General features: G+C 37.8%; 1 protein-coding gene across 3 annotated transcripts; it reads right to left on the bottom strand.

The window, feature by feature from the left end:
- Positions 1-847: 847 nt before the first annotated feature.
- On the bottom strand, positions 848-17253 carry LOC145489335 (tolloid-like protein 2). 3 transcript variants are annotated; one of them, XM_081468315.1, is made up of 10 exons: positions 16814-17253; positions 15118-15169; positions 10959-11023; positions 7806-7979; positions 7074-7268; positions 5615-5806; positions 4765-4962; positions 4002-4211; positions 3074-3190; positions 848-2405 (listed from the first exon to the last, which is right to left on the bottom strand). In XM_081468315.1, the coding sequence occupies exons 3-10, from the start codon at positions 11011-11013 to the stop codon at positions 2176-2178; spliced, it is 1371 nt and encodes a 456-aa protein (XP_081324441.1). In that variant the 5' UTR covers positions 11014-11023; positions 15118-15169; positions 16814-17253; the 3' UTR covers positions 848-2175. The 3 variants fall into 3 exon arrangements, with proteins under 3 accessions (XP_081324441.1, XP_081324429.1, XP_081324434.1); XM_081468303.1 differs by having other exon boundaries at positions 15118-15172; XM_081468308.1 differs by lacking the exons at positions 15118-15169; positions 16814-17253 and having other exon boundaries at positions 10959-12473.
- Between the last annotated feature and the right edge of the window lie 8465 nt (positions 17254-25718).

Raw genomic sequence — 25718 nt, forward strand, 5'->3', positions numbered from 1 at the left:
AAACAAAAGAAATTAATTATTCATCACTTAACCTCGATGTAATTCCTTTTGTTTTATTCCCCCAAGCCTCAGAGCCGAGTTAGAATTTTAATATATCGAAAATGGTCGAGAGACCACTAGTTGATACTTGATGCTACAAGCGAGTCCTGCTTTGCGACAAAATTTGGTCCAGATGCGTTCTTTAAAAAATAGTTGATCTGGAGATCAGAACCATCTTCTGTTTACTGCTCTTAGACGTAGTGAAAGTTAGTTTACATATATGCTCAAATTTTTTTTTTTTTTTTTTTTTGCCTGAAGCATTTGAGACATTTAATATTTGCCATTCTTTCGAAAAGTCTGGAAGTCGAGGAGTTACTAGTTATGAAGTAGATTACATTGTGGGCGGCCAAGGCCCACTTCACCCACTCGAAATCGAAGGGTGAATAACACCAGACACGGATAAACGAATATCTAGCGGATAAGCCGTTGAGAAACTGAAACAAACTCGCCTATAGACTGGATAGGCTCTGGATACTAGCCTATATAACAGGCACTCCCTTACTTGCAGATTTTTCCGCATTCTGGCCGCGCGCAAATAGGAGAGCCAAAAAATATACCATCTCTTGCTTCGTCGATTTTTTATTTGCTCTCCGGCTACGGAAAAAGCTCAGAGTACGGGATCGTTTGCTACTCGGGCTAACTGGATCTGATTTAATCAGTGGATATCTTTAAACTGGGATGTGATGTTTAATTCAATTTGGAATATAGGACCAGGTCTTAATGGAAACCCAAACTTGCATGGAAAAGCCTTTGAACGAGAAATTGAAACAACTCATCAGTTTAGTTTGGAGCCGGAGTAAACATTTCCCCTTAACCATGCTAACACCCAAGGTATCTAAGTTCGGAGCTGTAGAAATTTATAACGTGGACCACAGAAATAAGTTTAGTCGATGACCATATTCATTTAATGCATGGTCCGTCTTTTTTAGACTCTTTTTAATTTGAGCCGCGAGAGTCGCGTAACGGCCTGATAACGAGACGGGAGAACACGAGAGGGGAACAAGAAATCACTGAGGAGAAAGAATCCGTCCGCCTCCGAGACCATAGTCTCCTTCGCAGCCGTTATTAGGGTCGTTACGCTATGCTTCTCCCCTAGACTGTTCACAGCCCTCTATTTTCTCGTATTTTTATTCGATCGTTGAACGCGCGGATAAAATCGCGAGAGAACTGGACGCCAGCGCAAAACGGGAGACTTAATAGGGTAGCGGGTGCGCTCGCTTTTTCTTTCGTGTGCGTTGAAAAATAGAAAGGCTGTGAACAGTCTACTTCTCCCCCACTAACGGCAACCTCGTCCCCAGGGCCTTCTGAAAATCGTCGAGGAGAAGGCCCTGGGGAGGAGGTTGCTACCAACGGTCGTTATTGCGTTGCGTGACGACCCCTGTGAAGGAGACTACCGAGACTAGGATCATGTTGATTTCTTGAGCTCCAATCTCACATGCACCCTCTCACGGTATCCGTGAGGACTCGGTTGGGCGAAACGGTCGCAGTATGTAATCCGCAGTTTGTCACAAAATTATAACACAATGATAGCCAGCTTACCAAAAAGACAGAATATTTACATTACATTTGGACTTAAGCATTACAGGATTTAAAGCATCGATATAATAATAACCTTTTCTATAAAGCTATGGCTGCCTTGTTACATTGCTTCGCGACCTTTGCTTTCTAAAGCTGGGATGATTAAAATATACAGAATTGAATATTGGAGGACTTCACGTGTTTACTTTTGCCCGAGAAGTCTCCCGGCACGAATGCTTTAACATGATCTATCCATGTTCTTATTAGCCGCTGTTTATTATGGTCCCTCGTTCCGGGGCATGGGTTACTAAGACCACAAGGCCTGATGGTTAGGCGGTGAGACGCGAGGTTTTTAAGGTTGACGCAGGTCTCCACACGGAGCCGAAAACAGTGTAGAAATCGAGCCGAGCATATATACCTTATATGATGCGGAGTGTATATCAGAATGATAAAACTGTATTATTGAAGTTAAGATGCCAGCCACTTGGGTGTTGAAAAAAGAAATCAATGAAAATCGATTAGTGGTCACTTTTGCATGGACCTCTGAAATTTCTTAACCGAGTTACTATGCTAAAGTTAAAATGTTCTCGTTAGGTTTTCAAGCCATGATAATCAATCTTATTTGTTATCAGATGCACTGCATAGTCTCATAGAGTTCCGACGTAGCATGAAGTAATCTGGCTTTCTTGCCCAGGCGTTTGTAATTGGCTCATGTCCATCAACCACGAGATCCCGGATGCAGCCCATGAAGTTGGGCAGGAGGTCCTCGCTAGTTGGTGCTCCCAAGAAATAAGCCTTTGAGGTCGGTATATCCAGACGGTTGAAGCTTCCTGGAGTTTGCCCAACCGCTAATCAGGGACAAAGGAATGACAAATGCTGATTAGTCACCGGAAGCAGCCTTTCTGTTTTTCAGAAATATTAAAGTCAATAATACAAAAATACACCAATTTCTTGCATTTACTGTACTTCTTTAGGTTTCAGGTGACCTCTTCGACTGTAACTGGGTGTGCTCTTGCTTAGGAGCAGTTTATTCCTCTAATCTAGGTCATAGGGGTCGCGACCCGCGGCAAAGAAAAGAAAACAAGACCTCTGGGAAAAATGGGGAGGTGAGTCAAGCTACTCTCTCTACACATGTTCAGAACGCGTGCGCACAATCAAAACGGAACCAGGATTTTCTGGTTCCGGTTTGCGAATTCCAGAACGTCAAGCGTTCGGTCACTGCTGATCAAAAGCGCTTGTACTCCGGCAAAGAAATTGGCTATACGCTTTACGTTAAGACAGAGGAAGAGGCTATAGAGCGTTTTCATGCACGTGGCCAGCAACCATGTAAATTTATTGGAACAAAAGAAAGTGTTTTAATAAGAACAGAGTTCAACTCCCACAGGATTGGATTAAGACACCAACATGGCTGTCGGCCTCCCGTGACGTCATATGAATGCCTCCTTCATCAAAACAACATGGTGTCGAGACACTACATGGTGCGAAAAGTATATTTATATATGAGAGTGTAACTTACCAAAACCAAGGCCATCGTCGATTGTGACGTTCAGAGCTCGGTTATCGCGTTTCAAGTGCACTTTGTGCCAATTATTGTCATTCAATCTCAGGTTTGTTGTTTGCATCTTTGACTCTCCTAAAAAGTAAAAATCCACAAAATTGACAGCATTGCTGATTACAGAGAGCGCGATGGCAAATAAGAGAAGAATAAAAAGAAAGAACGAACAAATTAAGTGAGAGTTTTAATGTTGCGACACAAGTTGCGGGGATGTGAAGTGGGTACAAGCCCGCTCGCCCGTGCACTGCATAAGACGCATGTTGCTGGAACAGTGCACAAGAGCAGTGCGCACGATTCGACATTGGAAATTGAAGGCATTTTGTCGCTGCTTCATGACGCACGAATTCAAACCAGGCGAGTTTCATGAAAAATGTTGCGTGGACAAAACTTTCTCCCTGCAAAAGAACGTTTTTCTGAAAAACGGGGATGTCACACGAGGAAAACTGTCGCTGCAACATGTGCCCGCTGCATGTCCTCGCAACACGTCCCTTAGTGTGTGCCGACCTTTAACGATCTCGGAAACATTAAAGCCCTAACTATTTTAAGGTAGGATATTTGTATTTCAGTACAAAGAGCAACTTGAAACTATTCAGAAACCAGTTGAGTTATAGATTGTTGATGTGTAGCTTTTACCCTGAAGGAACTCTGACAGAAATTGAAGTATATATTGGCTGAACCATGCGAGAGGGTACTTCTTTTATAATGACTCGTTCTGACATTAACAATCGTCGAAGTGAGCAAGAGCAAACAGAGCGTTCTCCAATGTTATTTTCAAATTATTTGCAACAGAAAGTAAACTGTTTCATTTGCACCTGCTTTAAAGATAGCAGAAGGCTGAGACATTTTTCATCAGTAATGATGTTTACCAATAGATTATATTTTCGTTTACCTGTGCCTAGATCGATGTGGTACATAAAAACTCTTCTGTCATTGTAACCCACGTAAATGTAATCCCTGTAGAGTCCTTTAGCGTACATAAACATTCCACTGGACTGGGTAGTTTTGAATTCAAAGCGGATGTCATCCTGTCTCTGGTCGTTTCTAGTTTTGTAGTTATCTATAGTGACGTAGCTCAAGCCACTGGTGCAGACACATCGACCTGCAAAATGACGGAAAAGCAGCAAATTTTTTGATATGCATTAGTGGCCACTTAGAAAAGAACTGATCTAAATTTTCTCGTTATGGAAAAAAAAGTCAAGAACACTAGCACTGGATTCGTAACACTAACATAGTGCGAGACTCAGAGAAACCAGTCAGTAAGTTCAGTATCCGAAAGTAAGACTTAATGATTAGAGTACTATTCAATTGAACGGTTACGAAAGTAATCAGGCAATTACTTTGGTTTTGGTTTTGGTTTTGGTTTTAGTTTTGCTACGGCTTGAGACTGGCTGAGTTCTAATTAGTAAGTAATTGGTTTGGTTTTGGTTTTACAACACTCAGTTGAAAAACAGCTCTATACGCAAGTCCATAAACCCTTGATTCAGTTGATATGATTTAATCTGATCAAACTTTGGAGTATCCATTCCGGGAACAGCCCTCGCAATAAGCTTCCTCGCTTGCGCTTTGGTAACCGTTAGATTCCGTACCCTTGGGAAAATACTCCTCAGCAATATGGCTTTCACTGAATACTGCTTTAAATTTTCCTTACGTACCTTGTTCAAGGCGAGTTATATTATACTTCAGCTGGAATCCTGCAGCAGGAATATCATCATCTGAACTAAAATCAATCTGCACTTTCTTTCCTTTAAATTCCATTGGAGGTGGAAGTTGGCTGGCACTTCCTCCACACTGTGTTCTGCTGTCAAGCTCGTCACTCAGCAACAACTTGTCAAACGCGCACTCTGCGGAGTCTTCAGAGCAAAAGAAACCATTTTCACTCATCTCTGATGTGTATTCTAATTCACTTTGGCAACCAAAAACACGTTTTATAGCTTATGTGAATTAGCCTAGAGAAGAAATGTTTAATGAATTTGAAACTAAAAGAACAGATTGCCTCTTTTTCCACGGGCCCTGTTTTATTTGTTTGGCACAGGGCAGAAATCTAGAATAGACTGTTTTCGATATAATAAAATTCAACTTGGCAGTGAGGCCTAGAGGACACAAACAAATGGAACTGAATGACAAGTTTATTCATTTTTTTTGTTTCTGTCCTCTAGGCCTCACTATCAAGCTGAATTGTATTATATCGAAAGCGACCTACTGGACTGACGTAAGGAGGCCTACAACTGGGACGAGGCAGAAGGAAGTAGTGGAAAGTACATTTCCCAAAATGCATAAAAGAATAATTTCGTTGATTGGCATGTGAAGTTAGCATTTTTGCCACTGTATTGTGTATATTGATGTAATGGGGACTACGACCTGCTGATTTAGAAGCAGTTTCTATGTTTTTACAAATTTAAATATGGAGGGTAGAAACCTAATTTCAAAGCTGTTATTAGTTGAAGTCGTTCACAGCTATGTTATCTTAACTTGTCTGTGTAACTTTGTCCTTATCGTCCTTACATTGCAAAGAGAACTTCTCGAACCAGACCACAGTCTTGTAGTTGTCAGGCACGTCCAAAGTGACTGCGCACCTTACATCGTTGGGATAAAAGTTTGGAGACTTTGGCGAGAACAAGGCTCCCTTCATTGTCTCTGGTGCGTCAGGTCTAACCTTCTTTTCTCTCGTAGGACAGATGCTAGTGCCGGGCGGTTCTGAAAAACATACACTAGATGTAAAATGAAAGCATGCACGTAACATCAGATACAGATCAGCTTTTCGAACTGTCGGAGAGGGATGCTATGAATATTGCTCAAAGGGACAGGAAATTCTCCTGGTTCGGAGCACTCTCTTAACTGGAGAGCGACGAAATCCTTGAGTGCTTACCATTTAGCAAAAAAATCCGGAAATTTTGGTTGAAAGTCAAATGGAAGAGTAATTTCCCGGAAAATCCGTTTGGAAATTGTAGACTACCTCCAGAGGTAGTCCTCTTTCTCCGTTCGGAACGTAACGGCGGAAATTTCATTACCATTTGGTAAATTTTCCAGTTTCCAGTCTCTCATCAGCCGAAAACAATTACGAGAAATCGAATTGCAAATGGTAGGCGCCATCTCGTTAGGTTGGTTTGCTGATTTTGGAAAAACCCTTACCATTATACAATGGTCATCCCAACCGGTATATTCTGACAAATGGTAAGCACCTTTTATCTCCCCTAAAACATTTCTTGATTAAGGTAGGAAACGGCTGGGGTTAAATATTTCCAGCTGCGTGGCCCAGCCACTTCAGGGGCGGATCCAGGATTTTTCTTAGGAATGGTGCACCTCTTAGGAATGGCGTAACTGACTGGTGAGGTAAACAAATTTTAAAAGCGAATATGACGATGAAGGTTTCATTTTAGGGGGGGGATGCGCACCCCGTGCACCCTCCCCCTAGATCTGCCCCTACACTTACAGTTAAAATCATGTATTACAATAATGGGTGACTGTGGTGAGATTGATGCGCACTCACCGAAGTTTAATGATAAATAAATCAAAAAAAAACTTCCAGGATTTCTTTCAACTGTTTCATTAGTATTTAGTACTTCCAAGGATAATATAATAGAAAGTGACAAGTTGTCTGGAGTAGTAACTATAGTACCTTGGCTGTCAATTGACGAATGTCGTTTACGGTAGGGCGTAGGCGGACTAATTGTGACAGTGTCTAAGATTTACTGATTTGTCGCAAATGAGTGAAACGCTTTGGTTTCAGTTCCTTAATTTTGGACCGATTGATTAAAATCGTTACAAACTTCTGAACGACAGCCAGGAATTTGGTTCTGTCAAGGCCTTTGCGCTTTTGCCACATCTGATTTTATGGTAACTTCCATAATTCTATGTGAAAACGATTCTTAAAAAGTTTTAACTTCTTTAATTTACTGTTGGTTACACATGCATATGATTGTACCGTTGTAACTGTTATTCAAACAGGATAAATGTCACTTACTCCCTGAAGGTTCAACATTGAAGGTGCTAAATGAAATGTTGAAACCGTTTAACTCAAGGCTGCTGTCTGATTTAAACGCAATGGAAATCTTGCTCCCTGAAGAGGTGTAGTCGGGTGGAGTTCCTCTTCCACAGTATGAAAACGTTCTTGAGCCATCGACAATCTTCAAAACATCAAACTCACACAAGTCTGGGTCTGCAAAATAAAGAAACACACTTTTGGGCTAAAATCTCGGAAGAGTAACACGCAAACAGTGAAATTTAAGAACATTATAGAGCAGGTTTGGCGCCTAAAACAATAATTTGCAGATGATGTTTAAGTCTTAGAGCAGTTTTCACTTGGGTATCGAAAAGTAATTGGTTTTGCATTACTATGCTACACGATTGGCTTAAAAACTCGCGCCAATTTTTCATCTAATCAGAAGTGCAACAAAAACTAGTCATCACTCGCTCGCACTCGTTTTCCCGCGCTTTGCGTCAGCTATATGTAATTACTTCGAGTTTTGATTGGTTCACTGTATTGTCTGTGTCCTTTGTGATTGGCCAGAGTAGTTACTTTGGTTTTGGTTTTACGACTCTCAATTGAAAACCGCTCTAAAACACATTGAACTAATGCTAAACCTTAGATCTAACGAAAACAGATTGTTACGCTCTATTGTCGAAGTAGAGCAACAAGGCATTGTATATGTTTACGAAATTCTACTCGTCCAAAAATAAATTCCTGATAACTTACTATCTTCATCTTCTTCAACTTCGAAAAATGCAAATTTGATTTTGAATCTGACATTGAGTCCTCCATCTATGGCCAGCGTGCAATCAGAATCCGAAGGGTATCCCCTTGGGTAGTTAGGTGACGTCACTTCCCCTTCTGTGGCTCGGATCTCGCGAGAAGGACATATGGATATCCCTGGAAACAATAATTATGCAGGGTGTTATAATTATCATAGAGTTTGGTAATAGTTTGTAATTGTTACCGGAATTTTTAGTCTTATTTTATCATAATTATCATAGAGTCACAGAGTTTGGTAATAATTTGGAATAATTAAAGGAATGTTTATTAGTATTTTGTTATAATTTTCGGTAATAGTTTATAATTGTCATCGTTTGCAATAATTTTCATAAAATCTGTAATAATTATCATCTGAGGTGCATGTAGTCTATGTATGCATACACTTATTACTGGCAAAAAGTGTCAAGACTTCTTAAAACCTCTTGAAGAAACTGGTACTCCAAATCATTGTGTTGAATTCGACATTTTCAACATCCTCATGACCACAGACAACTGACGAACAACCAATTTAATTGTTTCGAGAGAAATTATCCTTCAGGAGCGAAAAAGTGTACACGACAATACCTACAGGCATTATGGGTAATGGTAGTTCAATATTGCTTCATTGAAGTTCACGATGTTTAAGACGAATTCCGCTCAAAGCTCGAGCACTAAGTGCAAAAATTATTCACTAAAAATCTACTCACAGCAGGTTACATTTTTTAACACTATTTAAAACATCTCATTGTAATTCATTTCTCTAGGTGACCCCACGATTAAATCCCAAAGCATTCTCGAGAAATTTCAGGTCAAACATCGTAAGATTAATGCGTTTTTTATTGTGCTTTCAACTAACGTGAAACGTTCGTTTTAATTGAAAAATGGATAACTTCAAGTTCAATTTTCTCTCGCGGGGTCAGCTTGAGAGCTTATGTCTTGATACGATCTTCTTGATTTTAATCAAAATACTACCATGCTATGCGGGTTTTTTTGGTAACTTCGTTTTTGCCATTATTGCTCGAATGTTCTGCGGAAATCATCTTAATCATGAAGGAAAGAGTAATAACGAATCCAAATATTCATAACATTTTCTTCTATGCTCTGAAGCATTGTGAACCTCTATCAAACAGTAGTAAACTATTAACACTACCTATAACAACTTTCAGCAATGTTACGCTTATGTAGGACAACCTTTCTCGAAACATCTAGGAATTGCCTATCAGCATCCCAAGAGTCTGGTAAGCGTTTGTCGATGTAAACGCCCGGTGAAGTGACTGGAGGCATTATAATTACTGGTCATTTCTGAAAGGTTAGCTTATGTCCAATTATGCGACAACAACAACAACAACAACTTTATTTGTACTCAACATAGAAATTAGAGTTAGAAGAACAAAAATCAGTTAAAATAAAAAGAGTATACATGGCTACCCGAAATAACCTTGATGGGTTAATAAGACTGGGCAGCCATCTTTAGTGATTTAAAGTGATTATGCAGTATTTTATCTGCCACAACTATTTTTCAATATCCATTTAGAATTCTTGACGGAGATAGAATTTATCACAATAGAAGTAAAGAATCGTGCCTAAGGACAACAACAACAACTCCGGCCAAGAATATGCTTAGTTCTTCAGCGCACAAACCATTATGTCGAGTGCAGCCACCACTCCACGCCTCATGTAAACGACTTTGAAATATAAGCGCGACAGCTTGCTGTATTTATAGCTTGGAATACGCACGTTTTCAACGAGGTTACAAGGCTGTTAATCTTAAAGTCTCCAGATGAAACTTTATCCAGTGAGATTGAAATATCATTTCACAAGAAGTATTTTGTAAATGATAGTTGAAACTCAGCGTGTGGTGTGGGATTGAGTCGCTAGCAATTTTTCAATCAGCTGTTGGCATCCAACATCATGAAGTGATGTCTGATAAACAAAATCCTTGTCGATTCTATATTTTCACTTGATTGCACTCCACACGCACATTAGAACATTACAGAAATAGAGATAAATCTACCCTGAAAGGAAAAACCTGGATGTGTACGTCCAGTCTTTGAAAATCTACACCTATTTTAGATTATCTAAATCACACTTTTTGAATGAGTTTTGCAACTTAGAAGAATGGACGTGCCTGCCTTGGCTTAGGCTTTGACCAATATTGGTGAAAATATTTTTGCGGTGAACCTTGCCCAGTAAATTCGTACTGAATTACGCTTGCCCCTGATAACGTAACATACTGTTTGAATTTTTTCTTTCGAGTTGCAGTATCATTGGTTAATTCAGTGAGGCTAGGTCATAATAATCGTTGTTGTAATTCTATGGCTATCCTTTTTTTTTCTATCATGTAACCCCGGTATAGTAATAAAAGACATCTTATGTAAGAAAGCAAAGTTTTGTACTGACGAAGTAAGCTCGTGATCAAATCGGAGTCGCGTACTGAGGTCTGTGCTTTGATTTTAGTTTAAAGCCGGGCACTACACCAGTCTATAACGGTGAGATCTCGATAAAAAAAAAGAAAGACAACTCAAAGGAAGTGTTCTGTTCACGAACCCAAAATAAAAATGGCAGTACAATTTAATCTCTCCTGAAGGGTTACCCAAGTACCGACAGAATTACCTAGGTGATGAAAAATGGAGTTGCAGTTGGGCTAAGTGTCTCCGGAAATGATGTGCGCCCGCTTGCAAAGCGTTGAATTAATCTAATTTTTCGTGACGTTCGGCCATATTTTTCAGGTGAACAACAGTTTTGTTAGAAAACGATTCTGTAATTGTATTTCTCCTTCTAGACAACTTGCAGTGATAGCAGGAGTAAAAACTGTTTTAGAATTTAAATTTACAGGAAATTTTTTTACAATTTTTCCAGCCGCCGCTGAAACTATTTTGATCGTTAAAGAAATGTCCTCTACTTGTTGGAGCTATAAAGTTAAACCACTTGTCTGTCTATTAGAACTGAATTGCTAAGTACCTCTACATAGTGGAGAATTTGGGAAGTTTGTTCGTATTAAATTCAGTTCGTTTAAGTATATGACGGACAAAACTTACATTCAGTTCGTTGAAGTACTGACGGCGTTCTTCAAAAAACGTTACCGAGATAAATCAATTATTCTAATTTTCTACTCACCTTCGCTTCGTTGCACCAAAACAAGTAAAAGGCAGAGAAGTTTCCAACTCTCCATGGTTTTTCGTCTAAAAGTTAAAACAAAGGAAACTCAAATTTCACCGAGTCCAACGGAGAAACACCAAAGTCTGCAGGATAGAGTTGCACACTCTACAAGTTCCTGATACTTGTGGGCACTGAAGTGGCTAATATGTCTACTAATTGATTTAATTACACTAAATCGGGGCGTTACCATCCTTAAATTGGAAAATTCTAGCTTCTAACCAATATTGGCTTTCAAGGATCGTGTTAAATTTCTGTGATTGGTGTATTTGGTGTTATCGGAAGGCCAAAACAATACATTTTAGCTTGTGCTAGAAGCTCATTATTAGCAACACGATATTGCCGAGACTGATGGAAAATTCGAACGCTATTTTCTTATAATGCCGGTGTGGCAATTTCGAACATTTGATCTTTCGTAACAGAGCAGATTTCACGTGAGTGTCGATCATAATTCACTTTTACGTTGGTCTTGCATTCTACGCTTGGAGATTGGATTAATAAACTCGCGCCACTTTTCGCCCAATCAGAAGTTAAACCAAAACCAATCGTGCTTGCTCACACAAGTTTGTACCCGCGCTTGGCGTCAGCTGCACCTATTGTCAATGTCCCTTTTGACTGGCCAAAGTGAATTAATACTCTGGTTTTGGTTTGCGACACTCAAATGAAAACAGCTCTATGAGGATTCAAGAAATTTTTATCACCGTATATCAGTAGTCAAAAATTTTGCGTGATATTAAATTTGTTGTTTTTCTTTTTAACCACCGTGATGTTGACCCTGATTTCCTGAACAACTAATAGCTACACTAATTAAGTTGTCTGAACCGTTCAAAAAGATTTGATTTCGTTAAAAATTTCTCATGTACATGCACTCTCTTGACCCCAAATTGAAACCAGCTTATGCTCCTTTGATCCAAAATACAATTACATGACGATTTTTCCACTCCGTCACCTGCACAGTGCAGCATAATGTTTACATGTTGTAAAGAGAAACTGGTCGTCATCGTGTTCGAGTGAGTTAAATTATAAATTATAAAGATAAAATATTGAAATTATGACTGCGTTAAAACTGGTCCTGACAGCTCTAGCCCGTTGTATAAAAATTTGGAAAAAAGAAACCCACATGTATTCTGTGTGGAAAGTTATGCTCTTGTTTTCCAAAACACAAAAAAGGACAAAAATAGTATTATTGACGTATTTGGAGTGGCCGTTCTCGTCGTTGACAGACGTAAATACTAATCTAAAATAAGACGACAGAAAAGGCTGATGTATCCAGTGTACGGGCCTTGTTAAGTGCATCAGAGACTACATATCCTATAGCCAGCCATGCTTATTGATTGAAGCCAGCTACGCTTTAGTTGAAATGACTTTTGAAAACCAACCGATTTTTTTACTTTTTTATTCTTTTATTTCTGAAAAACTTTGAAAAGAGCTATTAAGGGATAATGTTTGGTTCAACCCTACTATATTAACGACATTCTCTGACGATAACAATGTAATATTATAATTGTGGCATAATTTATTTCTACGTTATATTTAAAGTTCATTTATATGGCTGCTTTAGAATGTTACTTTTTTAGCCATATATTGTTGCCAAAATTATTAACAGTTATTGGACGAGATTGAGCAAAATATCGCGACTTGTAAGTGGAGAGTAGATCAAATATTTGCCGAAGCCGTAGGCTGAGGCAAATAACTAATCTGCGCGACACTGACAAATAACGACATTTTGCGATAACCGAGTTCAATAATTCTCATTCGATCACCAATTTGTTCTCTTATTTAAATCACTCTCTGACACTTCAGGGGAGCAATTTGCCATTTTTCACCAGAGATCATGTTTACAATTACGTATGAGCAGAATATTATTTGCAGCCAAACACATTACGCATGAGCAGATCGTTATTTGTAGGTAGTTATTTGCAGGTCATGTGGTTGGCTCTCGGCCAATGGAAAGGGAAAACATGCATCGAATGATATTTTTATTTAATTGGTCGCTGCGTTGTCCAAAGGGTCATGTTACTGCTACATAGAATTATCATTTTAATAAAACTTAACAATCAGTTATGAAAAAGAAATATCAATATCACTTCCTAATGGTTTCTTTCACATAGCGAGTGCTGCTCTCTTCTGACAGATTGGGTGTCCTGTGGTCTAGGAAAGTGCCTGTTTTTACATGCGTAAAATAGCTAACAGTGCCCCTTTAATTTTTGCCAAATATGGTACGGACATCATAGAACAAATATGCTGTTATTTTTAACAGTGTATGTTCAACGAAGATTATCTAAATGTTTTTTTTTTTGTTTGTTTGTTTTTGGTTTTATTTTTCAGATGATATGAACACAGCCTGATTCAAGATTTAACACTGAAGCAAACCGTCCAAAATAGTTTTTATAACTTTAAAAGGTTATAATGACTTGCTGTATCAGTTTTTCTTGTATATCCTAGTTGATTTAAGAACATTGCAATATTAGTGAAAGCTCTAATTTATCACAATGCCAAGCTATAGTAGCTATTTGAGCTTTTGTAATCAGCAGGTTGTGGATTTGGGGATTACAAAAAGGGCGTCTCCAAAGCATTGTTAATCATTTTGCTAGAGTGTACCAAAATTGCTATTCAAAGAACTCGACTAAATTGAACAACACATAGTTCCGAGCACACTATGCATGATAAACACGAAATACGACAAGGTGCTTCCCGATTTAGAAAACAATTGAATCTTGCAAATTCCTTAGATTGCCAAAATTCAGTACTAGGAGTTTCCTCACTTGCATGCCTTCACGATCAGCATCGATTTTTTTCAAGTAACCATCTATACAACGACACAAACTGTTTGGTTCAGGCAATTCAAAGGAAATACAAGAGGCGTAGTGTTGTACTATTGTCACTGAGTCAAGAAAGAAAAATAATTCATATCAGTTGACAGACAGCAAGATTTAAATTCTAAAATGTACTCTACAAATTCAGTCCGTTTATCTCACTATCCTTATCGTCCCCTACCATGTACAGTGCAGTGAGTTCGTGGCAAACTATGCGACTGGCTCCTAATAGTCTGATTTACGTAATAGCATTTCCTGTCCTTCTATTCACACACAGCAGGTGTAACGCCAAAAATTGCGCCATTTTAAATATCGGCGGAAGAGGGAACATTTAGTTTATCACAAGAGATTCCGAACTTTTAATGCCATCATGGGGTGCAATGGAAATACATTGCATAGCTTACGAGCACCTAATTAGTAAGTATTTCTCGAGAAGAAAAATTCAAAGTTTAGCAGCACCCAAATGATTGCGGAAAATAAGCAATACACTGAGTTAAATCTATGAATTTACCTCCACTAACTGACCGAAACGAGTCCAAACTATGCAGTACTGCTAAGATTACAAACTAGTCAAACTACAAAAAAGAGAAGCCGTAACTCGCTGTGATTTGTGACAGAATTTAAAATTATATCTCTAATATACTTGTCCTTTTGGTATTTTGTATTCTACAGTCAGAAAACCGTTGAGGCAACATGTTCTTAGGGTGCTGCTAACGTATTGATGACTGTTATATTTAAAGGAATCAGTAATGAGATAGTAATGTTCCGTAAAATGGACTTAGGGTGCTCAAGGTGCGATGCAGACTGACGAAAATTGTTTAGTTAGACGGCTTTGTTTCCAAGTATGCTGTTGTAGTATTTGATTAGCAAGAAAGTAACCTTTATTTTATAAAAGTAGCTCTTTAGTTTTACATTAAAATTGTTATCAACGAAGACCCTTCTTTTATGTCATTCAGTACATCTATGACGGTCTCCTGTACTCGGCGTTTAAGTTCAGCACTTTTAATTCTACGTTTGAAGTAGTTACTCTCATAACTACGCATCGCAATTTTTCCTATTGCTCGTAGTAAGAATTTGGTTGTACACCAGGATAGTAATACTTAGTTATGATTTAGTTGTCTGCTACGTGCTTGGCAAAATATCAAAGAAGCAGAGTGATAAGAGGAAGTGTATAATATTAAGCTTGTAACATGTACAAATACCGTGTTCCTAGCTCCATCTTGTTATAATCTACATCAGAAAGTACAAACCAATCGGTTAATATAAATAAATTAGTAGACAGATAAATACGTGAAATTACTGACCTGATAATGGAAGCAAGTCAAAATCCCGGATGTCAACAGGAGCAGAAGTTTCCTTCTAGGAGAAACCGCAAAAAAATATAAACCTGTTAAACAAACAGTTTGGTCTTTTTCGGAGAAATGACTGAATGATCCCGACTGCGAGCCTGTTGATAATTTTATGCCGAGTCTCCTGTCTCTTTATAGACAGCGTCCCACAGATAACCGGAAATATCGAATGTTATTCAGTTAAAAAGTAAAGGTAACAAGAAAACATGATTTTATTGATCACGTGACTGGTAAAACCGGTTGACTTTATACTTGAAAAAGAACGATGAAATTTATTTTGGCCGCGCTGATTTTACATAAAGATATATATAAAGGTATTTGTATTTTTTCGGGGATTTCACTCATTCGGAACCTAATTTGTAGTCCGAAAGAGTATAACAACGCATCTTTCGCAAGTGTAACCCAGTATATTAGAATTGATTACTTGAGGCCAAAAACAATGTAGAATTGAAGACACAGTATCGAACAATTGAACTACTATCAGGACATACAGAGATCAACATCGATCACAGGTACATATGAGTGTAATCTATGATATCTGTACCGATTGTCTGCCAGTGGTGTATTGACGGAGAAAACGGCTGCCTGTCTCAGTTACAAGGTCTTCATGAATAAACAACAAACCAGCAATTGCCTGTCACGTTATGCACAGTCTCTAAAAAGTGCATAGATCTTGAACGGACTGTCAAGACATTTTTCCCTTTATTCCAAACACTTCGGCGCAGGTAAACGCCAGGCGCCGTGGAGCAAATAATGTATGCATTTTAAGTTTATCCTAAAGCCAACACATTGGAGCTTAGCTCACTGTTGAGCAAGAGCCGGAGAATAAAATACTGACCGTCTCTTTCTTTTATGCCATTATACTACCCAACAAGTAGATTATTTCGCAATGGGATCGTAAAACCAAACTGCGTAGCCATTTTACACTTACGACCAAGCCAACTCTGCGGAGTTTTGCCTCTGTAATTTCGTGAAATATTTAACATAATCACAAGTGATTTAAAGTCAATCAAACAAATTATCTACGTTTGCTGTAAACAAAAATCTAGACAGCAGGGTTCCTTTCTGCATTGTGTTCATATTTCGTAGTAATTATTTCACAGTAACGCTGCATGGTGACATCAGAGAGAGCTGCAAAGGCGCACAGTCTTAATTAACTCCTGCTACGCAGACTTAGCGCAAATAAATTTTTACAACCACCTCAGGCTCAAAAGGCTCAGTGATGATGAATCACGTATGAGTTCAATGTAGCTTTAAAACTCAAAGAAAGACAATAACTGTGGATTTTTTAAACGCTAGGCTTCTCGCTGGTCGAGTGACGTCGTTAGAAACGCCGCGCCTTGTAAAAGGCCGGCTGCCCTTTAAACATTTAATGACCCAAATCACTTTAGAAGACTAACTTCTTCGCTTAAATGTCGAAAGCACAATTGAAGATAGTTGTTTACGACACAACGCTCAAGAATAAGTGAATCACCTCGGTGCCCGTTAAAATCACACTCTCAACAGCCAACCACAAGCCCGAGTAATCCAATTTCCTCCATCAGTTGAGGACATACAAATATGCGAATGCTATTGCTTGTCAATACTACTCTACCTGAGTTAGTGAAAGCGAAGCAATTTGAACCAAAAGTTGTAAAGACGTAGTACCTACCTTATTTGCACCAGCAACGTTTAATCTTTAAGCTTCTCAACGCCGTTTCAACTTGCCAGACCGACTTAACACGCGATAGCGCTGTTTTGCAGCTTTTTTTCAGATCAATGAATCAAACGCCCCGGAACCCAGGAACCTTCCACTACACGAACTTTCTCGAGTAATAAGGTGAGTTTAAATCATCCGGAAAGAGTTGTCACAACCACCGCAAGGGGCGAGACTGACCACAAAGTTGCTGTTTTGTCATGTTAATGTGACCCTCACGCCCGTGTGTGTTTGTTGTTCGCAGTTAATATAACTTCAGCACTAAGAGAGACTGAACTACAAACGCAATCCAGGTTCGTGTGAAAAACATGACGTGAAGATAGGTGTCTGTTCAAACACTTTGGTAGAATAGGACTCATGCAGCAAGCTTTATAAAGTTAACCACTGAGTGTGTTTGATGCGTCTCAACCCATCAGCTTAGTCGCTAAGGTGTTTTTTTTTACTTTTTCAACGTCAGTGAACCGGATCAATTAATAATAATTTTGATTTGTTTTTGGAAGCCGCCGCCATAAAAGACTCTACCACGCAAGGTACTATTACTTGCAAGCCGAAGGTGTCAAATGTTCTTCTTGATGACGATTTGGTGTAGCAAGATAACAAACAACATGAAAACAATGCATTATAGTCACTTAGTGGGCCATCGACTGAAAAGTCTCAGTCCCTCGAGATCGGGTGTTACCACCCACCCTCTATAGCTCTTCCTCTTCCTCTACTTCCTCCGCTACTTGGTCCAAATATCCGATCAGGAAAAACAAAAACAGGAAGCTTTTCACGAGCAGCGAATTGTTCTGCGCTTTGCGTAATTGTACGGCTGGGAGAGAAAAGAGCGTTTTCTTCTTCCCACAAGAATCTTTCGGTTTTCGACAGCCTTTTCGGTTGAACTCGGGTAATTCTCAAAACGATATCCACTTCACAAGGCTGAAGTTTAATGTTAGTCAGAGACGTCCAAAGGACAGATCTACGTACAAAGACGGCAAAGCTATGTTAAGGTTGAAAAATAAAAAATAAAAAAGCAGCAGAATCCCACTTCTTAAACCGCTTGTAAATATATTTAGAATTTTTTTCTTTATTTTACTTACTTCCTGTAAGTTCTAATTATTGAGTTATTTTTTTGTAAAAAAAATACCTCTTAGTCGGCGCGTCGGGTATGTTATGGACGGGTCAATGGGTGAGTGAGTGAGTGAGTGAGAGATATATGTATGTCACACCAATCAGATTGGATCTACTATGAACAGCCAATCAAATTTCTTGTTGTAAAGGTAAATGGTACGTGAGAAACACAAGGTATGTATAAACACAAGGACTTTGGTAATTGAAAAATAGAGAGTGACGTGTATGTTGCTGGTTTGTGATTTTTAGTCCGGTTTGGAGGGGAGTGTGACAGTTACATACGTACATTGGGTTGTTTGAGAGTGCATAATTTTCAGTGTAATGGTGGCTAGTTATGAACGAGATGAGTCTTGAGCTTTGAAGCAGTTCGTGAGTAGTAGGTAAATGGCACGAGATATTTTTATTTTTAATTACAAAGGGTAACTTGATACTTTTGTTTTTCACAAGGAGTTAATTCAATTAGAGGTCACGAATCGTCGGTTCTAGTTTTTAGGATATGTTTTAGAGGAGACGAGACTATTTAGATTTGAAGCAGTTCTAACGTTTACAATAGTAAGTGCAGGTAACGATTGTTTTGTTCTTATTGCATGCAAATATAACGAGATATTCTTATTTTTTAGTTACAATGGGTAATTTGACACTCTTGTTTTTCACAAGGTAGTAAATTCAATTAGAGCTGACGAATCGTCGCGACTTGTTCCCACGAGATGTTTGCTATTTTTAGTTACAAATGGTAACTCGACACTTTTGTTTTTCATATGGGAGTAAATTCAATTAGAGCTTACAAGTTATCGGCTATTGTTCCCAGGATATTAGACAAAAAAGAAGCTTTCCTTTCTAGAGCGTTTTTACGTCTCTGCAGTAGCAGTTTAATATTTTTATTTGATGGGAATTTTATGACATTCTTTTCAGTCCGATATTTTTAAAGGTAAAAAGTATGAAAACTGTTCAAATGTTCTTTGAACACTGTGTGGCACCAAGTTAAAGTGCAATTTAATTAAATCAGACTTTCAACGTATCAGAGAGGTTTTTTTCTCTTTCTTTAAATTTTCGGTGAAGTAGTGTTGTTGTGTTGTGTCGTGTAAAAAGGGTAAACTTACTACTCGTATAAAATGCGAAAAGTTCTCTTAACTTGAGTATTTTTGAGCAAAAATTCCTCTTGGGGGTTGGAAGGGCTCCCGAGGGGGTACTCCCAGAAAAGTTGGTTGGGGGTGTGTGGCCCGCTTCCCAAAACCCTTGACCCTATTTATTACCAAAATCTGCGATATTCCTTACCCTATTTATGACCTGACCAAAAATTCGAAACCCTATTTACGACCTGACCCTCAAATCAAAACCCTGTTTCAGACCTGCGTTATAATTAGCTCCCTAGTTCAAACCAATGTTAAATTACCGTAAACATATAAATTTATGAAGGGCTTTTGTTGATTTTCTTTTCGATAATGATGAAAAAGTGGCTTCTTCTTAAAGCATACCCATATAAAGGCTAGAATGCAAAAACCGTACCCTATTTATGACCAAAATGGCCAAAATCAGCTAAAATCGATACCCTATTTATGACCAAAACGGTTGAAAAACCATACCCTTCGGGGCCGTACAGACCTATATAGCCCATATAAGGGAGTCCCTCCCCCCCGGGGGAAGGGCTACGTGATCGGTGAGTGAGGGAGTTATGCATGTGCGCGTGTCAGACCAATCACAGTGTGGGTTGTATCAAAGAAAGAATAAAATTGCCTGTTAGAAAATAAGATTTTTTTTTGTTGTTTTTTTGTTTATTTAAATGAAGCACTTTATTAATACACCTAAAACACACGTACATTACACTTACATGCACTGTTGAAGTTTTACAATGTTCAATAACTTTTCTCATACATAAAAGAACAAGAAAACGTGACAGCTAAATAACTACACAGAGCAAGAAAAGAAAAAAAAATATACAAATACAAAAACAAAAAAACAAAAAAAAAACGGGGGTCTATGCATTAGCTTTTATGTATTACAATTTTTTAACACTACATTATTGATATTAATTGAGAGCATTTTTGGATTTACTACGTTAACCTTGTATTGTAATAACTCTGTTAATTAATCAACTTAATACCCCATAAGTGGTGTTTTTTAGATAAGCGATTTTACGTTTAAGCACATTTTTCTAGTTTCCATTGAACAATCAGTTTATTTACAAGTTCATCTAGAGACAATTCTTTCTGAAGATATTTAGAAGCATAGATATATTGTTTGACCAGGATGATGAGCAAATCTAGCTTGCGTTTTAAAGGGTCTGACAGCACATCAGTCACGTGACATGTGTCATGAAAAGCAATTTGTTCTTTTGAAAGTATTATCTCAGTACTTTGAGAATGATTGAACCATGATATAATTTGTGAATAAAGTTTTACAGACTCCTTGCAATCAATGAACGTATGTTCTATTGAATCCGCGTTAAAGCAATATATACATTTATTTTCCTCGGCTAAATGATATAGTTTAAGTTCTTTCTTCGTTACAATTGTTCTATGTAAGAAACGAAAACAAAATTGGCGAAGTTTATTGTCCTTAGTGAGGCGATATATATCTTGAAAGCATCCAATCCAGTCACCAAGTTTTTCAGGAAATTTACTCTGCCACTTTTTTACACCACTCGGGACAATAGAGGTATGATTATTAAACAATTGGTAATAATTTTTGCAGCGTGCTTCAGCCAGATTAATTAGAGTTTGATTTGAAAGAATGGATGGAGAGGTCGAAGAAAGATCAGCTGCAGGTATAACAGTTTGAGTTGCTCTCCTTTTCAACTCAGATGGAATGGCTGAAATTAGCTGAAAGTAATGTATATAATTTGTGGTGATGTTAAACTTGTTGCTGAACTCTTCATATGACAGAAACTTTCCCTTAGAATTTAGCACATCCTTTATCGTCACAATTCCGCGTTCAAACCACGATTTCCAAAATAGAGTTGCATTATCTATAATTATTGAATTGTTATTCCAAAGAATGAGTTCGCCATTTGGAAAGATGTTAGCTGTATTTTTGAGATCTTGAAAATATTGAAGAAGTTCTCGATAAAAGAGTGGCAGACCTGTTTTCAAAAGTTTTACATTATAATTACACTTAAGGAGAAATAATAAACCACCATAATTTCGAAAATAGTAATTAGGGATTACCTTCCATTTATCGTCAGACTCTCCTAGTAATCTACCAATCCAAGCCAAGCGTAATGATTCAACGACCATGTAAAAATTAACAAAATTAATTCCTCCTTCTGCTATTGGTTGATACATAACCATTCTTTTTATTTTATCTTTCCTGTTTTTCCATAGAAAGGCGAACAGATTCTCTTGAACTGTCTTAATAACCGATTTCTGGAACGGTCAACATAGATGCTGCATACACTAGCTGTGATATACTTAAAGCTTTCACCAGTAAAGACTTGCCATATATTGTGAGGTCTCTTGAAAGCCATAAATTTAATTTTGTTTTCATTTTGTTGATCTTATCATAAAAATTTTTCTCAGTACATTTACTATTGTTGTAGGATAAATGGACGCCAAGAACTTTAATGGGTTCTTTAGTTGTTTTAAAGTCAAGTACTTTCAAATTACTATCTTTCATAGAGCCGATCCACATAACTTTAGTTTTCTTCTTATTTAATTTCAATCCAGAAATAATTCCAAAACAATCCAAGATCTGTAAATAGGGTTTGAGAGATTCAACATTTTTCGTTATTATAGTGGTGTCATCAGCAAATTGTGAGATTTTGATCACCTGGTCATCTGGGAGGTCAACGCCTCTGCAGCTTGGTTCTTGGCGTATCTTTATTGCTAGCAGTTCCACCGCAAGGATAAATAAGAGAGGACTTAGCGGGCAACCTTGACGAACTCCTCTTGATATATTGAAATAGTTGGTCAAAAATCCACCATTTATAACTGCGCTTTGTACACCATTATAAAAGATTGATATCCATCTTTTGACATTTGGGCCAAAATTGAAAACATTCAAGGCTTTAGCAATAAGATCCCATTCAAGGCTATCAAAAGCCTTCTCGAAGTCAATAAAAAGGAGAAGTCCCGAGGTCTTTTTAGCATTTAGATATTCCATTATATCGCTTAAAAGTCTTATGTTCTGGCCTATATACCTTCCCTTAACAAATCCGGTTTGATCTGAATCAATTAATTTTGGTAGGTATTTTTCTATTCTTTTTGCCAAAGCTTTAGTCAAAATTTTATAATCAATATTTAGCAGTGATATTGGACGCCAGTTGGAAAGTTCGGACAGATCCCCATCAGCTTTTGGTATTAACGTTATTATTCCCCTCCTTTGAGAAATAGATAAAGACCCACCTTGAAAAGCTGCATTATAAGAATTTAGCAGATCTCGCCAAATGAGATCATAAAAAGACTCATAAAATTCTTTAGTGAATCCATCCTCACCGGGAGTTTTGTTGTCCGAGAAAGAGCTCACCGCCTCTTTTAATTCTTCAAAGGTAAAATCATGTTCTAGCGAATCTTGCTCATCAACATTCAGTTGAGGGATTTCAATACCTTCAACAAAGGACTCGAAACTCTTGTTTTCACCTTGAGATTCACTTTTTAGATTTTTGGATGTGTACATATTACTATAAAATTTCTCCAATTCTTTCTCGATCTGTTTTGGTTCTGATACTCTATCGCCATTCTCTAATTTCACCTCGCGTATAAGCTTTTTTTCATAATTCGTCTTCTCCAAGTTAAAAAAATATTTTGTGGGTTTTTCGCCTTGTTCCAACCATTTTACTTTTGATCTAAAGATAGCCTCTTTTCCTTTCTGTTCATATATCTTTTTCAATTCTTCTTTGGCGGCTTCATACTCCACAAAGATGTTTCGATCTAAAATTTCAAAATCCGTATTACAAATTTTATAGTCGAGGTCTTGTAGTTCTTTTTGAAGTGTTGATTCCCTTTTCCTAAGTTCTAATCTTTTTTCTTTAGAATATTTAATTATTTTCATTTGTAATTCCATTTTGATTAATTCCCACAATAATTGCTTATCTTTAACATAGACGTATTTCTCGTGTATTTGGGGATAAAAGAATGCAATACGTTCTTTAAAATCATCGTCTTCTAGAAGAGAATTGTTGAATTTCCAGGTGCCCGGACCTCTGTTGAACTCATTTCTAATGCTAATTTTTAAAAAGGTAGGTTTATGATCCGGTGCAATTGACATTCGAATCTCAGCAGTTTGGACTTCAATGGAGATCGAGCGGGAAACAAGAATGAAATCTATTCTCGATTTCAAGTTTATAGTTTTAGATTCGTAGGTAAAGGATTTTGTGTTTGGATGCAATTTTCGATAGATATCTATAAGGTTCAATTCGTTCATAAGATTGTTAACCGCGTCTCTATAGTTTGTGGATTTCCAAACTACACCCCCACTTTTATCTGCTTTAGAAAGTGTACAGTTCCAATCACCCGCGATAATTAACCTAGGGGTGTCCGTTTTTCTCACGAGAAATTCACTTAAATTCTTTATAAATTCGTTTTGTTCTCGATAATCAGTTGGTGCATAGATATTTACAATGAAAAATGTCTCCTCGAAGATTTTAAGTTTTGAAATCAAAATTCTGCCTTGATGATCCGATTGAACGACGTCGAAGTTAATAGATGAATTTGGATTCAATAGAATGCATACGCCCTTAGAATGCGCAGTTCCGTGGCAAAAAAGAATTTTCCACCCCATTCCGCCGACCATATTTTCTCATCATCCGGTTGCGAATACGTCTCCTGTAAACAAAAGATAGTAGCTTTTTGCTGTTTTAAATAACAAAACATTGCTCTCCTTTTGTTTGGATTTCTTATACCTCGCACATTTAGCGAGAGAATTTTTAATTTGCATGCCATTGCTGTGTGAAAAGGTTGATTGCATAACCTATATTGTTAAAGAAATGCATGACCCAAAGGCTGAAAATCTTTACGTAAAAAGAGACGAAAAAAGACATAAAGCTAACAAAACACTGCTTAATTAAGGTAAAAAAAGTACAAGACAAATTAAAGTTAAAGAATTAATTAGCAAAAAAAAACAGAATAATGTACCTAGTAGCTCAAAAAAGAAAGTTGGCACAACTAAACAACAACGTCTTCTCACTTCTGGGAATTAACAAACTAACCGGCTATCTGAGCCTCGAAATCCTAGGTGCTTACTAGAGAGGTCGACAACTTGACGTATTTAAGTATGCAAAATTAACAAAGCTGAAAATTTGTTTATAGTTCATCATTTTAGATTTATAAAGCCTTTAGATCTTCGAAGGAGTCAATCCTTTGAGCTTTGGAAGTGAGTTCCGGTTTGAAGAAAATTTTCCCGTCTACAGTCCACGCTTTGCCGTTATGATATTTTTTTCTAACTTTTCTTACCTCTTTAAAGAGCTTAGTCCTCCATGATGTTAAATTCTCATTGATGTAAATCTTGCCCGGTCCTAAGCCATGTGAGGTCACATTTCTAAGATACGATCTAGCTTTATATAACTTGTTCTTGGCGTTGTAACTTGCAAAACGGACGATAATTGGACGAGGTTCGGTCTTAGATTTTGTGTTTAATCTATGAACAATGTCAATGTCGCCTCGTGTTAAATTCACATTCAAAAGTTTTCCCAATTCAATTACATTCTCCGCATTATCTTCTTCTTCGCGTTCAGCGATCCAATGTATCACTAGATTAAACTTTCGAGTGTACTGTTCTAAATCGTCATGTCTTGCTTCAACATCGTCCAATCTTTGTTCTATTTCTTTCGAATGTGCTTTGGACTTCGACAGGTCATCTTCAAGTGATTTTACTTTGGATTTTAAGCTCTTGTTTTCTTCCATCAAAATATCTACTTGGACCTTTGTGGAAGCTAAATTTTCTTGCAGCTCTTTGTAAGTTACCTTTAACAAGTCCACGTCATTTACTAGCTTCTCTGTGTTTGATTTGATTTCCGTGAGAACTTTCCACACATCGGCCAGTGATGGCGCCTCGTCGATGCTGTCTTCGGACGCCATTTGCGGGCCTGAAACTTCGTCTTGCAGTGTTGAAGAGCCTTCTAAACTTGAGGAACTGCTTAACTTCTTGCGTTTTCTTCTTCTATTTCTTGTCATATTCAACTATCCCCTACATTTTCAAGCATTTTGCCTCTCGAGCGAGCGAACTTAAAAACGTGCGTCCATCCTTGGCGTCAGCTCGTCCCAGTCTCGTTAGAAAATAAGATGGTATCTACATTAATCTGGAGACGTGTCAGATTACTGTAGTTTGTTCAGTCAAACATTTTATGGCTTACTATTTAGTTATCTTACCATTACCGATGTAACATCGTATGTACATCATAAACTCCCAGTTTCTTTCTTGCTGTACATCGCAACCAAAAAAACTTGTCAAATCAACCAAATCAGTACTGTAAACAGTTCCATGAATGCTCCTATCTCCGAGACTTATAGTTCACAAAAAAAATAACTCTTGCACGCCTTGCGTGCCTATGTTTTAATAGGTAGCCCAGGGCCCCATTTATACCAGCTTTGCTGAACTGGGCATCCCTAAATAAATATTGTCAATAAATAATGTAAGCCTTAGCCTTCTCAGTGGGCATGTACGCGGGTTGCAGTATTGTTGTTCTCCTATCGGAGCTCGGGTAGGAAAGAAACTCGAGCATGATAACATGTGAGGCGTTGCTTTGAAATTGAAATTTTACCATACGGCATATCCAGTTGCTGTAGAAATGATACATCAATTTTCTGTCAAAGTAATC

This window comes from Orbicella franksi, chromosome 1, assembly GCF_964199315.1.
Source record: "Orbicella franksi chromosome 1, jaOrbFran1.1, whole genome shotgun sequence".
NCBI lineage: Eukaryota > Metazoa > Cnidaria > Anthozoa > Scleractinia > Merulinidae > Orbicella > Orbicella franksi.